Here is a 17,150-nt window from a genome sequence, read left to right as displayed (position 1 = left end):
GGTCTAACAATTGGTGAGTAGGTTGGTGCACGGCAATCACCTCTAGGGGGTGGTATTGCCTAACTCCACAGGGCACCCTCCAGCATCTCAGGGTCTAGCCAAAGTACTGTTTTATGTGTGTCAGTCGCTTTCTTTTTTTCCCACACCCTTCTCCTTCCTTAAGTTTTGTTGTTTTTTGTTTCGTTTTGTTTTCTTTTTTTGCGGTACGCGAGCCTCTCACTGTTGTGGCCTCTCCCGTTGCGGAGCACAGGCTCCAGACGCGCAGGCCCAGCGGCCATGGCTCACGGGCCTAGTTGCTCCGCGGCATGTGGGATCTTCCCAGACCAAGGCTCGAACCCGTGTCCCCTGCATTAGCAGGCAGATTCTCAACCACTGCGCCACCAGGGAAGCCCTCAACTGAACTTCTGAGAAAGTTTAAAGAATATTTTTCCTCAATTCTCATCCTGGACAAAGAGGATTGTCATACCTCTGGAGGCTAGTTACACCTCTGGAGGTGATAGTGAAGATTCCAGGGGAAAAAAAAAAAGAGACAGAGAGAGACCAGCAAGCTAGGACATGAACAGTAAAAACCTCAGCTATCCGATAGCATATTAACAACCCACAACTTTCAGAACAAATACTCCAGACCTACAAGTTATTAGAAAAATAAACACTCATGCAGTGAATAATTGGCTCTGATCACTAAGCAGCAAGTAAGCCCAGCTGAGAAGCATGACGGGCCCTAAGATTTACCCTGAAAGTGCTCTAATCCATCGGTTCGATGCATACAATAAACAGAGCACTGACTGTTTAGCAATGTCTAGAAAAGTCCAGCTCTTGTACATGTATCAAGGGTGCCCTGAAGGGGACATATCATACCATTATTTTGACATCTTTACAGGTAGAACCTGAAAAAAGTGCCATTTAAAAGTTAGAAGAGGGGCTTCCCTGGTGGCGCAGTGGTTAAGAATCCGCCTGCCAATGCAGGGTACACGGGTTCGAGCCCTGGTCTGGGAAGATCCCACACGCCTCGGAGCAACTAAGTCCATGTGCCACAACTACTGAGCCTGCGCTCTAGAGCCCACAAGCCACAACTACTGAGCACACGTGCCACAACTACTGAAGCCCTCGCGCCTAGAGCCTGTGCTCCGCAACAAGAGAAGCCACTGCAATGAGAAGCCTGCGCACCGCAACGAAGAGTAGTCCTTGCTCGCCACAACTAGAGAAAGCCTGTGCATAGCAACAAAGACCCAACACAGCCAAAAATAAATAAATAAAATAAGTAAATTTATAAAAGTTAGAAGAAAACACAGGGTTGCCAATGATTTCTTGGATATGGCACCAACAGTACAGGCAACAAAAGAAAAATATAGATAAGTTGGACTTCATCAAAATTTAAAACATCGGGCTTCCCTAGTAGTGCAGTGGTTAAGAATCCGCCTGCCAATGCAGGGAACATGTGTTCAAGCCCTGGTCCTGGAAGATCCCACATGCTGCGGAGCAACTAAGCCCGTGTGCCACAACTACTGAGCCTGCGCTCTAGAGCCCCCGAGCCACAACTACTGAGCCTGTATGCCACAGCTACTGAAGCCCGCGCACCTAGAGCCCATGCTCTACAGCAAGAGAAGCCACCACAATAAGAAGCCCGTGCACCACAACGAAGAGTAGCTCCCGCTCACCGCAACTAGAGAAAGCCCGCGTGCAGCAACGAAGATCCAACGCAGCCAAAAATAAATAAATAAATAAATTTATTAAAAAAAATTTTAAACATTTGTGCATCAAGGGACACCACCAACAGACTAAAAAGGCAATCTATAGAATTGGAGAAGATATTTGCAAACCATATATCTGATAAGGAATTGAAATCCAGAATATATAAAGAACTCCTACAACTCAATGACAACAAAACTGATGTTTTTTTATTTATTTATTTATTTGTCTGCGTCGGGTCTTAGTTGCAGCACATGGGATCTTTGTTGCCGCGTGCAGGATGTTTAGTTGCAGCATGCAAACTCTTAGTTGCGGCATGTAGGATCTAGTTCCCTGACCAGGTATCAAACCCAGGCCCCCTGCATTGGGAGTACAGAGTCTTAGCCACTGGACCACCAGGGAAGTCCCAACAAAACTGATTTTAAAAAGGGCAAAGGACTTGAATAGACATTTCTCAAAAGAAAATAGACAAATGGTCAATAAGTGCATGCAAAGATGATCAACATCACTAGTCATTAGAGAAATGCAAATCAAAACCGCAGTGAGATACCACTTCACACCGGTTAGGATGGACATTATAAAATAAACGTTTTTTCAAAGAAAATAACAAGCATTGGTGAGGATATGGAGAAATTTGAACCCTTGTGCACTGTAGGCCAGAATGTAAAATGGTACAGGTGCTGGAAAACAGTATGGTGGTTTAAGATTAAACTATACAATCTAGCAATTCTACTTCTGGATATATACCCCCAAAAAAGTGAAAGCAGGGACTCAAACAGATATTTATACACTCATGTTCAGAGTAGAATTATTCACAATAGCTAAAACATGGAAGCAACCCAAGTGTCCATTAACAGATGAATGGATAAGTAAAATGTGGTGTATACATACAGTGGAATATGACTCAGCCTTTAAAAGGAAGGAAATTCTGATGTATGCCACAACATGGATGAAACTTGAGGACATTTCATGCTAAGCATTATTTCACTTAGCATTCTTCCATGCTAAGTGAAGTAAACTAGTCACAAAAGAACAAATATTATTTGATTCTACTTATATGAGGTACTTAGAATAGTCAGAATCATGTAGACAGATAGTAGGATGGTGGTTGCCAGGGTTGAGGGGAGAAGAGAATGGGAAATTATTGCTGGATGGATACAGAGCTTCAGTTGTGCAACACGAAAAGAGTTCTGTGGATGGATGGTGGTGATGGTAGCACAACAATATGAATGTACTTGATAGCACCGAACTGTACACCTAAAAATGGTTAAGATGGTAAATTTTATGTTATGTGTACTTTACCACAATTTAAAAAACAAAACAGGGCTTCCCTGGTGGCGCAGTGGTTGAGGGTCCACCTGCCGATACAGGGGACACGGGTTCGTGCCCCGCTCCGGGAAGATCCCACATGCTGCGGAGCGTCTGGGCCCATGAGCCATGGACGCTGAGCCTGCGCGTCCGGAGCCTGTGCTCCGCAGCAGGAGAGGCCACAACAGTGAGAGGCCTGCGTACCGCAAAAAAAAAAAAACCATAAGCTTCAGCTTGGAGGAGCCTGAAATTACTTCTACTTATTTGTCTAAAGTTGATGAGATTCTCACTTACTGAGTGGCAACAACCACTCATTCATTCAGCAAATATTTATTGAGCATGTGCCATGTGCCAGGTACTCTTCTAGACCTGGGATACAGTAGTGACTAAAACAGATAGAAAGCCCCAATTTTCACAGAGCTTGCAATCTAGACTGGGTGATATTCAAGACTCATTTTGAAACCTTAATGGCAATATATTAATTTACAAAAAGAACCAGAACTGACGGTTGACCAAATGGTCTTTTAACATATGAAAACATGTTCAACCTCACTCAAACTAAGAGAAATACAGGGCTTCCCTGGTGGTGCAGTGGTTAAGAATCCACCTGCCAATGCAGGAGACACGGGTTCGAGCCCTGGTCCAGGAAGGTCCCACATGCCATGCAGCAACTAAGCCCACGTGCCACAACTACTGAGCCTATGCTCTCGAGCCCGCGAACCACAACCACTGAAGCCCGCATGCCTGGAGCCCGTGCTACGCAACAAGAGAAGCCAACGCAATGAGAGAAGCAACTGCAACGAAGAGTAGCCCCTGCTCTCTACAACTAGAGAAAGCCCGCGTGCAACAACAAAGTCCCAGTGCAGCCAAAAATAAATTAATTAATTTTTTTAAAAAAAGAGAGAAAAGAATCAAAATAAAATAATTTTTTTAAAAAAAGCGAAATACAAATTAAAACTACACTTCGTTCCCCTATAGATTGACAGAAAGTCCAAACTGTTGACAACACACTCTGTTTGTGAAGCTGTAGGGGAACAGGCACTCTCATACACTGCCAGTGTCAGGGCAAAATGGCACATTTTCCATGGATAGCCATTAAGTAATATAACACCATGAGCAATTAAGTCTCAGCAGGTTTCCCAGTGAGTTCAACAGCATATCCCCTGCCATGCGAATTGAATTCAATTTGAACCAGTCACTCTCCTTTCAGAACAAATTCTAAGAAATAAATGCAAATGTATAAAGATATCAATAGGAAGATGCTAGTTGCAGCATTATTTGTAATAGCAAAAACTGCAAAAAAATCTGAATGCTTACCAGTTGAGAAACGGTTGGATAAATAATGGTATATGCATACTACAGAATGTTATGGAATCATTGAAAATAGCTAGGTTTGTCTACATTCCACCATATATTAAATAAAAATTAAGTTGCAGACAAAAATGCATCATCATAATATTAGCTAATATTTAAGTTGTACTGACAATGTGTCAACAGTGTTCTAAGGGCTTTTCAACCTTATGACGTAAGTACTGTTATTATCCCATTTCAAACATGAGGAAGTCCAGGCATAGAGCGATTGTGTAACCTGCCCAAGAATAAACAGCTAGTAAATGACTAGAAGCTGGTCTGAGGATTATATGCTAGGGTACCACATTTTACTTACCTATTCATACACTTGGGTTGCTTCCATGTTTTAACTATCATGAATAATGTTGCTATGAGCACGGATGTATAAATATCTGTTTGAGTCCCCGCTTTCACTTTTTGGGGGTATATATCTAGATGTTGAATTGCTGGATCACATAGTAATTCTGTGTTTCATTTTTCAAAGAACCACCATACCATTTCCCACAGTGCCTGTACCATTTTACATTCCCACCAACAATGCACAAGGATTCCAATTTCTCCACATCCTCACTAATGCCTCTTACTTTCTGGTTTTTGGTTTGGGGTTTGGTTTGTTTGTTTTGATAAGTCATCCTAATGAGCATGAGATGATATTTCACTGCAGTCTTGATTTGCACTTACCTAATGATTAGTCATGTTAAGCACCTTTCATGTGCTTGTTGGCCATTTGTATACCTTCTTTCAAGAAATGTCCATTCAAGTCCTTTGCCCATTTTTGTTTCGTTGTTGTTAAGTTTTGAAGCAAAAAATAAAAAATAAAAAAAATAACAACAGGTCGAGAAAGAGTCTCCTTAAGACCCATCCATTAAAATCTTATGCATCCAGCTACCTGTCTACAGAATTACAAGGCCTGGATTTACCACTCACATTTTCAGAGGTGTCAGGAGTCATTTAAAATTTTCTACAATTGGACCTATTACCCATACCCTCAACACACCCCCACGCAACCCCCTCGTGTGTGTACTCGCACAAATTACTAGTCCTGTTTGTTTACTCACCCATCTTTTCTCTTTCTTCCTGTGAATTTGTAGGACAGTGGAACACCTTCTTCTACAATGTACACTCATTTTAATTGAAAACTTTTACTGAGTTGCCTTCTGCCTTTCCTTCTCCAGGCTAAATTTTCCAAAATTCTGAAGAAACAGTTTTCGCTCAGCACTCTCATTAACTGGTAGAGGGAAGAAATGACAGACTCCTCGGACCCATGAGGAGGGTGCCTGAGTAACGCGGGCCAAGCCACAGCCGCCAGACGGAAACAAGCCTCAGCCCTTGGCACTCCGAATCCAGACATGCAACGCGGCCGTGGGTGGTAACGACGCTTGCAGAAACTTTGAGGAATCGATGGTGGAACTCTGACAGTTCTCGTGCTGGAAGAGCACGGTGCCTTGCTGGCAAGTTCCTTGTCCACCTAAGGACACCCAAGCTGCCTCACCTCGCTTCCACCACGTCCCCAAGTTTCCGCACTTCCATAGGCCTGGCTTACCCGCTGCAGCCCACTGCCTCTTTCCCCATCTGGTGCCGCGCCTCTCAAGACTTGGGCCTTGCAGCTTACATCTTCCAGGCCTACTCAACTTTAGAGTGTTCGTGGTTCCACCTTTATTTCCAATCTGATTAAGGCACAGAGTAGAGCTTCAATAAATCCTGATAGGCTGAATTAGTGAATAAATGAAGACATCATAAAATAATAAATTTTTATCCACACATGGCAGAAAGATTGTGGAGCTATGACATCATATGGATTGGGTTCCAACACCAGTTCTTCCACTTACTAGCTGGGTGAACTTCACCCCACTGAGACTTGAAGAAACGTTTGTTGGGGCTTCCCTGGTGGCACAGTCGTTAAGAATCCGCCTGCCAATGCAGGGGGACACAGGTTCGAGCCCTGGCCCCACAGGTTCGAGCCCTGGCCCGGGAAGATCCCACATGCCGTGGAACAGCTGGGCCTGTGCGCCACAACTACTGAGCCTGCGCTCTAGGCCCACCAGCCACAACTACTGAGCTCACGTGCCACAACTACTGGAGCCCGTGTGCCTAGAGCCTGTGCTCCGCAACAAAAGAAGCCCCCGCTCTCCACAACTACAGAAAGCCGGCGCGCAGTAACGAAGACCCACAGCAGCCAAAAATACATAAATAAAATAAATTTAAAAAAAAAAAGAAATGTTTGTTGAACGAATGGATAAAATGTTCTCTCAGAGACGTGTGACGAACTAAGTGCGATAATGCTTGTATCATTCCCCGCCACGATGAGCGCTTAATAGAATTACTACTCTCCCTTCTATTCCACGTTCTGTATTTATGTAGACTGTGAGTGCCCTCAGTCTGACTCGGTTCTGAGCTCCCCAGGGTGCCGGGTCACATTAGGTGATGAGAATGAAGACGGAGGACCACAATTTTTAACATGCTCGGGGCGGAGAAGATTACACATCCAGAAAGGAGCTGGCCGCTTCGCAGAGACCACGTGTCTCATTATCCCCCAAGAATCTCAGCTTGCTCACGAACAAATGACAGCCGATAATACTTGCAGATGGAGTCTGCAGTCCACAGGACCCCAACCCCGGGCGCCTCAACATGCGGCCAACGGCGCCGCAGGGCCCCAGGCCGTGCTCCTTGCCGCTCAGCCTTCAGGCAGGGCTAGGGGAGACGCATGCGCATTCCTTTCTCCTCAGCTCCTCCCGGCCTCCCTTCGCTAGTGCTTCGCATTTCGAGTGCTGGATCTTTTTGTCCCCTACTGCGTGCCGTGTCAGTTTCCGAGCGGAAGTGGTGACTGTGAGAGAAGAAGATGGCGGCCTCTGTGGTGGCGTCGCCTGGTGTGGTGGCCGGTCGGCCCAACAAGCGCAGCGGCAGCGGGCCGGCAGGCGGTGGCAGCGGCGGCGGCGGCGGTGGAGCAGCCAGAGGGGCGGAGGAGGAACAGCCGCCGCCCCTACAAGCAGTTCTGGTGGCCGACAGCTTCAACCGCCGCTTCTTCCCCATCTCCAAGGACCAGCCTCGGGTGAGCGCCGCGCGCGAAAGCTGCCAGAGGGTCCGGAGGTGGCGGAGCTAGACCAAGTTATCTTTTTGGCTGCCTAGTGAGGCGCGCTCTGGAAGGACTTGTGTCCACGGTCTTTCCCAGAAATCGGGTTTATCTGGTTAGGAGGAAGGCGGAGAGACCGTCTAAAGCCCTGACGACTGCCTGACCAAGTGAGTGGCAGGCAGATTTGGGCACTCGTAATGCTGTCCACCTCAGGTCTGGGAGGCCTGCAGGGGCTCATGAAGAAGCAGTGCTTGTGAGAAGCCTTCACACGGGGATTCAGTGCCTCAAGAGGAGGCTGCGCCGCACTTATGTAGAGGAAAGAAAAATCCTTAGGTGAAAGGGACTGTCACCTCCTTTTGCCTCCAAAAGGGAGGTCATGTGCCTAAAAAAAGAGCAGGCTGGTCTGATTCCATAGTAACAGCTGTTTTGGATCTCTTATAGTGTGCTTTTTGTCTTTTCAGGTTTTAGTGACAGCTAGTGCTATCTGTCAAAAGGAGAACTGAACAGGTTCAGTGGCTGGTTGCCCGCGTCCCCAGTATTGTCCAGACACTGGGGAACTGGACTGAGCTAGTCCTAGGGATTGCTGGGTCATTCAGCAGTCCCCAGTTCAAAGAAAAGGACTTGCATTCAGTTCAGGAAAAACCTCTTTGACTCACCACTCTCTCTAAATAGTCTAATGGCTGTTTATTTTGTACAGTTGATTGGGATGGCTAGCCCCTGACTCTTAGAAAGGGATCAAGGAAGGAAATTTTATGGGAAAAAAAGCATGAGTGGTACTTAAGCTTCTGGAGATGTAATTGATTTCTATATTATCCTTTGTCAGGGATAGTTTGCTGTTCTATACCAGCTCTGTGTCTGATGCTAAGCAAGTAGATTCCATGCCTACTATATCCCAGTTGCAACCCATTAGACTCTGATGTTTAGAGTATGCCATGAACATCAAAGGCAGCAGCCTGATTAGTTTTAAATAGGAAAGATAAAGTAAAAACGAGTGTTTGAAAATACTGATAGAGGAGTGAAAATTGTGGTTGAAATGGGGAAAAAGAATGATACTCGGAGGACCCTCATGACTTTTTTTCATCTCCTACCCTCAGGTCCTCTTGCCCCTGGCCAATGTGGCGCTAATTGACTACACTCTGGAATTTCTGACCGCCACAGGTGTACAGGAAACCTTTGTCTTTTGTTGCTGGAAGGCTGCCCAAATCAAGGAACATTTATTGTAAGGCTCTGCAACTTTTCTTTCCATGTTTCACCATTTTTTCCCAGTTTCCTTAGGATGGATATAACTAAATAAGAGGAGATTATGAGGGAGAAAAATGTGTCTGTCTGGATCCCATCATAAGGTCTAAGGGCATCCTCTTCACTTAGGAGGTGAGCAGCTGAAGCCGTGACAAAGATTAAAGAATAGCATTTGGATTTTTTCTGAATCTCACAAAGTTTGTACCCAATGGGTTTTGCTTTTTATTTAGTGGCTCCAATATGCAAGTTACAAGAGTAATATCTTTGTTTTTCCACTGAGCTTCTAAATAATGAGCTCTTCCTCATTTTTGTATTCCTGGTGCCTAGCTTAGTACCACGCACATAGTAAACACTTAACAAATGTTTAGCGAAGTGTTTTTGAAAAAGAGTGAATCTCAGGATTTATGGAAGCTTAGGAAGTAAAGACTAGGATGTTAGCATGGTCTCCATCAAACAGCTCCTAAATTTGGTATGAGGTTTAGAAGGAGAAAAGTGGCATGAAATGTGTGTTCCCAGGATACTTTGTATAACCTAAGTCTCAGCGGGATTTTTAGTTCAAATCCGTGTTTAGGGACAGGGGTCAGGGTATGGAGAGGAAATAGCCATGTTTCTCTAACCCATGAAGCAAGACTAGTGACAGACTATGCTGAAACCATTAATTATAGTTCATAAACCTCTTTGAAGTCAAGGATGCTGACAGGAACCCAGAAAAAGCCATAGCAAAGGAGTGTGAATGTTGAGTGGGGAGAAAAAATAGGGAAGCTCTGCATGATGTTTATGCTTGGTTTACTCATCCCCCTCACCTCCCTTCCTTTAGGAAATCCAAGTGGTGCCGCCCTACATCCCTCAACGTGGTTCGAATAATTACATCAGAGCTATATAGATCACTGGGGGATATTCTCCGTGATGTTGATGCTAAGGCCTTGGTGCGCTCTGACTTCCTTCTGGTGTATGGGGATGTCATCTCAAACATCAATATTACCAGAGCCCTGGAAGAACACAGGTCAGGATGGGAAAACGGTAGAGATGAGGTTTGGGACCAGCAGAGCCCTAAGACTGCTTTTTTGCAACTCTCTCCCTCCTATCCTTTACAGGTTAAGGCGGAAGCTGGAAAAAAATGTGTCTGTGATGACGATGATCTTCAAGGAGTCATCCCCCAGCCACCCAACTCGTTGCCATGAGGACAATGTGGTAGTGGCTGTGGATAGTGCCACAAACCGGGTGCTCCATTTCCAGAAGACCCAAGGCCTCCGACGTTTTTCTTTTCCTCTGGTGTGTGGGTATCTGGGGTCCTTGAGGTGGGAAAGTGACAGGCTTCAGCAGGAGAGATGAGTTAAAGTCCTTGTAGGGACTTCCCTGGTGGCACAGTGGTTAAGAATCCACCTGCCAATGCAGGGGACACGGGTTTGAGCCCTGGTCCAGGAAGATCCCACATGTCATGTGGCAACTAAGTCCGTGCACCACAACTACTGAGCCTGCACTCTAGAGCCCATGAGCCACAACTACTGAGTCTGCGCTCTAGAGCCTGTGAGCCACAACTACTGAGCACACGCGCTGCAACTACTGAAGCCCGCACGCCTAGAGCCCGTGCTCCACAACAAGAGAAGCCACCACAATGAGAAGCCCGCGCACCACAACAAAGAGTAGCCCCTGCTCGCCACAAGAGAAAGCCCGCACGCAGCAATGAAGACCCAACTCAGCCAAAAAGAAAATAAATAAATTTATTAAAAAATAATAATAATAAGTCCTTGTAACTTCTCCCCACAGAGCTTGTTCCAGGGCAGTGGAGATGGAGTGGAGATTCGCTATGATTTACTTGATTGTCATATCAGCATCTGCTCTCCTCAGGTGAGCTCCTCAGGGCCAAGCCTGCACATCTAAAGAGTAGAACTCTGAGGGTTTATTATCACCCCCTTAAAAGGCCAGGGTATATTTCTTCTCCTTCATTCTCTTATCTACAGCAAATAGGTGCTATCATCTTGACCCCAGTATCTTATTGGCAGACTTTTTTGGGATTCTGGCCCATATCCTGCTGTCATAGTGTCTGATAGGTCTCTGGGGGCTTGTGTTTGCTTCCAGAGAATAATGCTTAACCTTGGCCCCCTCTGACTTCCCCACACAGGTGGCTCAACTCTTTACAGACAACTTCGACTACCAAACTCGAGATGACTTTGTGCGAGGCCTGTTAGTAAATGAGGAGGTAAGAAAAGGCTCCCAATGCCTCGTTAGAAGAAGGCTGTGATTTTATCTCAATGCTGATAAATTTGGTCCCCCTTTTTTTCTCTCTCCATTTGCTTTTTTATTCTGCCCATTTTTAGGGCACAGTAGACCCTACTGACACACAAAAGCAAAAGATTCATTTGTGGTTTTTGGCAGATCCCCAATACCATCTGACCACCAGTGACATGCTAAAAACATCTCAAGATCAACAGATAAATTGCTAAAAACATGAACATCCACCATTACACATAATGTGAAAGTTTGTTTTCCCTTGGGAAGGGTTGGGGGAGTTTTGGTCCCCTTTTATGTTTTATTAAACCTTAGGAGAAAGGAAAAGAGCTGGAGAGGAGAGGGAAGCAGTATACAGAGAAAAGTCTCAGGCCACTTGGCTGTGACATTGAGAGGCAGTAGGAAACTTAAGAAAGTTAGAATAGAATTATTCCTGGGATGTTCTTTCTCTCTTGCTTGCTTGAATGACCTCTCTTTTTTTCTCCTCATTCAGATCTTAGGAAACCAGATCCACATGCATGTGACAACTAAGGAATATGGTGCCCGGGTCTCCAACCTACACATGTATGCTGCTATCTGTGCTGATGTCATCCGCCGATGGGTCTACCCTCTCACCCCAGAGGCGAACTTCACTGACAGCACAACCCAAAGCTGCACTCACTCCCGACACAACATCTACCGAGGGCCTGAGGTCAGCCTGGGTCATGGCAGCATACTGGAGGAAAATGTGCTCCTGGGCTCTGGCACTGTCATTGGCAGCAATTGCTCCATCACCAACAGTGTCATTGGCCCCGGCTGTCACATTGGTGAGTACAGGTGGGGAGGTCAAGCTGGCCATCCTAGGAGCAGGAACCTGGGGGAACCCCATGTCTCTAGAAAAGGATACAGAGGGATAGTCCCAGAGAATAAGGAACTAGAGTGGCTGCCTTAATAAAGGAAGAAATAGGGATGTAAAAACAGTGATACTTTAATTTGTGGCCTGTGAGCCTGTTATTGGGTGACTCTTCACATTTCAGGGTACCCTATATTCACATTCAGGACCAACTGGATAATTAACATGCAATAATAACATCTCTTTAGTGCATTGCAGTTTACAAACCTTGTGAGGTAGGTATTATTTATAGATAAGTTTATAGATAAATAAAAATGCTGTAAGGTTGTCTCACCCAAGGTCATAGCTAATAAGAGGCAGTGCTGGGACTTGAATCTGAGTGTTCTGATTTTAAATCCAGTGTCCTTTCTACTCTTAGTAACTTGCTTTGGTTATAAGAAAGTGATGCTTGTAATGGAACCACCCCTTTAAAAGAACAACAATAAGATTCTAATTCTAAAATGTACAAGAAGAGGTGGAATAATTTGGTTCTACTTTTAGGCATGGATTTAATTCTAATAAGGTTCTTGAGCTCAAGGAGTCTCCAGAAATCTTAAGGGTTCTCAGGTTCTTAAGTCCAGTATATAGTCTGTAATTGTTGTAAACCTGGTGGAGGGTAGTCAGGCGTCTCTGGCCCAAGTTTAGGGAGAGGGTATTGCTGGTGAATTGGGGAGGGAGTAGTAGAGCTTGGTGGGAGCTGTGCTGATGTCAGTCAGCCCCATTCTCCACAAACGGCCCTGGTCTGGAATTGGGGCCCTGGGTGACCAGGAATCCTTCCTGTCCTGAGCCAGGTGATAATGTGGTGCTGGACGAGGCCTTCCTATGGCAGGGCGTCCGAGTGGCTGCTGGAGCACAGATCCGTCAGTCTGTGCTCTGTGACAATGCTGAGGTCAAGGAAAAAGTTATCCTGAAGCCACGCTGTGTCCTCACTTCCCAGGTAAGACCTGTTCCCCACTGCACATAGGCCCCAAGTTGAGTGGTGGTTATGCTGAGCCAGAAAGGGGCCTTATGTCCACCCAGTCCACCCTGAATTGAGAGTCCCAGTCCAGTGGTTTCATTTACCTTCTATTTGGCTTGGTAAATAAAAGTCACTCTGATTTTCAGGATGTACTTTTCCCCAACACACTAATCAGTCTGTGCCACCCACTCCTTTTTTCTCCTCCAGGTGGTGGTAGGCCCAGATATCACGCTGCCTGAGGGCTCGGTGATCTCTTTGCACCCTCCCGATGCAGAAGATGATGAGGATGATGGTCAGTTCAGTGATGATTCTGGGGCTGACCAAGAAAAGGAGAAAGTGAAGCTGAAAGGTGTGAGGCTCAGCAGGTGTGGGGCATCTATCTGTGTGTCTCTCTGCCCCATAGAAAAACCAAGGTTCCCCCTAAGGGGTTGGTGCTTCTACTGGGCCTTTGCTAAAGATCCGTGCCTTTTCCAGGTTACAATCCAGCAGAAGTCGGAGTTGCAGGCCAGGGCTACCTCTGGAAAACAGCAGACATGAACATGGAGGAAGAGGAGGAACTACGGCAGAATCTGTGGGGTGAGCTAAGCCTTATTCCTGCCACCCACCCTCTAAATCAGATTATTTTGAGGGAAATTGAACACTTCAGAATCAGACTACTTGTTCATTACTTTATTTATGCAGACTGAGCAGATATATTGCTCTCTGTCAATGGCTCTTTCAGCATTTTTCTCTTTTCTCACCCTTTATGGATTCTCAGGACTCAAAATCAACATGGAAGAAGAGAGCGAAACTGAAAGTGAGCGAAGCATGGATTCTGAAGAGCTAGATAGCCGGGCAGGCTCCCCACAGATGGATGACATCAAAGGTAAGTGGCCAGGGGAGCAGTGTCTGGGACAAAAGAGGAAAGCCTCCAGTTTGGTTGGGCATAAAGTCAGAACTGGATGACTTAAAGCATCCTGGAGTGATATTGGCCCATGAACTTACTCTTGCTTTGATTTTAGTGTTCCAGAATGAAGTCCTGGGAACTCTACAGCGGGGCAAGGAGGAGAACATTTCTTGTGACAATCTAGTCCTAGAGATCAACTCTCTCAAGTAAGAGCAGCTCCTCCTTATTCTCATCTCCTCGGGGTAATCCCAGGCAGGTGTAGGTTCTCTCCTACTTCTTCTCCAAATAGGAACCTGTTCCCTCGACATCCCAACTGGACAAGGCCGGTAGCATTTGGAGCAAGGAGAACATTATGTTTTTGCCTCAGCATAGACTTCCTCCTTCCAAAACCCTCTCTTTCCATGTTGTTCCATCTGACTTTCTCTCCCCCAGTGTCCTGCCAAAGTCATAGTCCTACAGTATGCTGAAAGGGCCAATGAAGGCCCTGGTGTCACCCCAGTCTCCCCACAGGTACGCCTACAACATAAGCCTGAAGGAGGTGATGCAGGTGCTGAGCCATGTGGTCCTGGAGTTCCCCCTGCAACACATGGATTCCCCACTTGACCCAAACCGCTACTGTGCCCTGCTGATTCCCGTAAGCAAAGATTGGGGCTGGGTACAAGGGGTTGGGTGGAGACAGGTACACATCCTTACTGGGCTTGACTTTAAAGGAAATCAGGAGTAGAAGGTCTTGTGAGATATATGTTACTTGTGGTTCCTTTCTCCTTGCCTCTGGACACAGATTAGGTTCTAGAGCAGGTTTGGCTGGTCCAGGGGAGTCAAGTTAGGTTCAATACTGAGTGGCCTTTGAGATTCCAGTATTCAGACAGTACTAGACCCCAAAGTTGTACCCAGAATAGACCTGGACTGTCATATTGTCTGACTGAAAATGATTTGACCAGAATGAGGTGAACCTTTAGGCTGGAAACAGGTATTCTGAGGAAGCCTGCAGCATCTGACCCCCTTCACCTTCCCTAGGAAATTTCTTTTTCCCCAGTCCTGACTGCCAGCACTCCCAAGTCCCTCTGACATAATTCCACAGGACCTGTATCATCTCCCTCTTGTCTTTTTTTTTTTTTTTTTTTTTAATTTTTAAATTTTTGACCTTGCCATGTGACTTGCAGGATCTCAGTTCCCCAGCCAGGGATTGAACCTGGGCCATGGCAGTGAAAGTGCCGAAATCTAACCACTAGACTACCAGGGAACTCCCCATCTTGTCTTGAAAGACCCATGTTATCAATATTGATTTTCTTTGCTGTCCAGGTGTAGGTGCATGCTCAGGAATATATTGCAACTTCTCCTTTCTTCCACAGTTGCTCAAGACCTGGAGCCCTGTTTTTAGGAACTACATAAAGCGTGCAGCTGATCATTTGGAAGCATTGGCAGCCATTGAGGACTTCTTCCTGGAGCATGAAGCCCTTAGTACTTCCATCGCCAAGGTGAATACCACATCAAGCCCCAAAGTCCTGCACTTACTTTGAAACAGGCCTTGGTGACCTCCGTGGAGACACAAAATAGACTGACATGAATCCGTATGGAGTTTGGTTAACAGCTTCATCCACCCCTAGTGTTGTGCTTATTGCTGGGATAGTACAGCTTGGAGCCAAACTAGTAAGGCAACCATTTGGAGGTTACCCTGGGAATGTGCAAAGCACTACCCAGCAATAGTTCCAGAAGTCAAACCTGTCCCAGTATCAGAGTGAAGAGCTCATTCTTACCTGTTTTGGAGGAGGCTGCTCCGTGTGTAGAAGGAGGCTGAGGGCCTGGTAGAGAGGCACTAGATCTTGCCTCCTCTTCCTCTGTTATCCATTATGTCTCGCTGAACCCTGCAAGGCCCCTGAGATCTCATCTCCTCTGCTGGCCTTCTGCAGGTACTGATGGCTTTCTACCAGCTGGAGATCCTGGCTGAGGAAACAATCCTGAGCTGGTTCAGCCAAAGGGATACAACTGACAAGGGCCGGCAGTTGCGCAAGAACCAGCAGGTAAGTCAGGCTGCCTTCCTGTTACTGCAGTGGTTGCCTGGCTCCCTGGCTCCTGGCCTTAAACTCCAGGTGGTTGGTCCCTGGGACTCTGGTTGTTAGAGCTGTTTATCTGCTAAGGAGAAAAGGAGGGTTATGTGCCCCTCCCTCAGTAGCTCTCCGCTCTGCTTCCTTACAGCTGCAGAGGTTCATCCAGTGGCTAAAAGAGGCAGAAGAGGAGTCATCTGAAGATGACTGAAGTCGCACTACCTGCTCCTGTGGGTGTGGTTGATTGCCCTCCTGGTTTCTGGGCCAGGGCAAGTGAGAGGCTAGTTGCAGAAGGATGAGTGACCACCATCTGAGCTGAGACTTAAAGGAGCAGAGGCTGGAGCTACAGTATTCTTCCCACCGCCAGCAGCCATGTGCCTCCCATCCTGACTGGGGAGTTGAGATGAGGGAAGTTGGGCTGGATAACAACTCTGCCTAAGGAGGAGCTAGGCAGGCCCTGCAGTTAGAGGAAGGCCAGAGGAACAGCTTTGTGCTCTGGTTTCCCCTCAGGGAACAGCAGAGAGCAGTTGGCCTTCTCTGTTGCTTGTATTTGTTAATATTAAAAAACAGAGAGAGGGGTATATTTGGTTTCTCTGCAACTCTGACTGATCAGCAGTTGAAGTAGGTCAACAAAGAGTTCTCAACCTCTGATGTGGTAGCCTTTCTTAACACCTGGTGGAGAGGGAGAAGAGGGGTGTTATGGCCACTAGGTGGGACTGTGGTGCCTCGCTAGTTGACCATTGCCATGGCCATGGTGGTAGAGGGCCTAGATTCTTTTCCAGACTTTGTGGGCCAATTTGTGGTCCTGGAGTGGTGTGCCTGAACCTAGTTCTGTAGAGAGTCCTAGTCCAAACACTTTTCTGTCAGAAGGTGATGATGCCAACCATATGTAAAGTCCATTAACCACTGCCAGTCTGTCACATGCTCTGTCCATTTGATCCAGTACTACTGTCAAGAGAAGCTGGGCTACTTTTCATCTTATAGATAAGGGAATTTGCTCAAGGTCTCATGACTCTTGAGGGGTAAAGCTAAGGACTTGAGCCTCATAATCCAGAATTCTTTTTCCTTCAGCATATTCAGTGTCTCAGTGAAGGGAAATTGCCCCCAGAGGCAAATACAACCCCAAGCCAGCAATGGATATCCTAAGAACAGAGGAAGAACCTGTGAAATGGGCTGTCCCCTAGTATTGAGAGAGTATCTACTGCATGACAGACATTTGTTTTTTATATACGTTTATTTATTTATTTTTGGCTGCATCGGGTCTTAGTTGCGGCATGCAGGATCTTTCATTGCGGCGTGCAGGCTTCTCTCTAGTTGTGGTGTGCGGGTTTCTTCTCTTTCTAGTTGTGGTGCGGGCTCCAGAGCACGTGGGCTCTCTACTTGAGGAACATGGGCTCAGTAGTTGTGGCACACAGGCTTAGTTGCCCTAAGGCATGTGGGATCTTAGTTCCCTGACCAGGGATCAAACCTGCATCCCCTGCATCGGAAGGCAGATTCTTTACCAC

At 46.4% G+C, this 17,150-nt stretch overlaps 1 protein-coding gene across 1 annotated transcript; it reads left to right on the top strand.

Moving 5' to 3' along the window:
- The first annotated feature begins 7,185 nt into the window (after positions 1-7,185).
- EIF2B5 (eukaryotic translation initiation factor 2B subunit epsilon) lies at positions 7,186-16,503 on the top strand. The gene is made up of 16 exons (XM_082839445.1): positions 7,186-7,396; positions 8,512-8,636; positions 9,474-9,659; positions 9,751-9,928; positions 10,424-10,504; positions 10,779-10,856; positions 11,379-11,691; positions 12,548-12,693; positions 12,922-13,063; positions 13,189-13,290; positions 13,472-13,579; positions 13,716-13,806; positions 14,111-14,234; positions 14,953-15,078; positions 15,511-15,621; positions 15,797-16,503. The coding sequence occupies exons 1-16, from the start codon at positions 7,187-7,189 to the stop codon at positions 15,854-15,856; spliced, it is 2,181 nt and encodes a 726-aa protein (XP_082695571.1). The 5' UTR covers position 7,186; the 3' UTR covers positions 15,857-16,503.
- Positions 16,504-17,150: the final 647 nt, after the last annotated feature.

The sequence above is a fragment of the Leucopleurus acutus genome (assembly GCF_964270905.1).
Source record: "Leucopleurus acutus genome assembly, chromosome: 5".
NCBI classification, from domain to species: Eukaryota; Metazoa; Chordata; class Mammalia; order Artiodactyla; family Delphinidae; genus Leucopleurus; species Leucopleurus acutus.
This window is presented reverse-complemented; position numbering and strand designations above follow the sequence as displayed.

What these genes read in the sequence shown, in the direction of transcription:
- EIF2B5 (XM_082839445.1), top strand. Translation starts at nt 7,187, where the DNA reads ATGGCGGCCTCTGTGGTGGCGTCGCCTGGTGTGGTGGCCGGTCGGCCC. An exon ending in AGAGCCCTGGAAGAACACAG is followed by an intron (nt 9,660 to 9,750) that starts GTCAGGATGGGA and finishes TATCCTTTACAG; the next exon opens with GTTAAGGCGGAAGCTGGAAA. An exon ending in GACGTTTTTCTTTTCCTCTG is followed by an intron (nt 9,929 to 10,423) that starts GTGTGTGGGTAT and finishes TTCTCCCCACAG; the next exon opens with AGCTTGTTCCAGGGCAGTGG.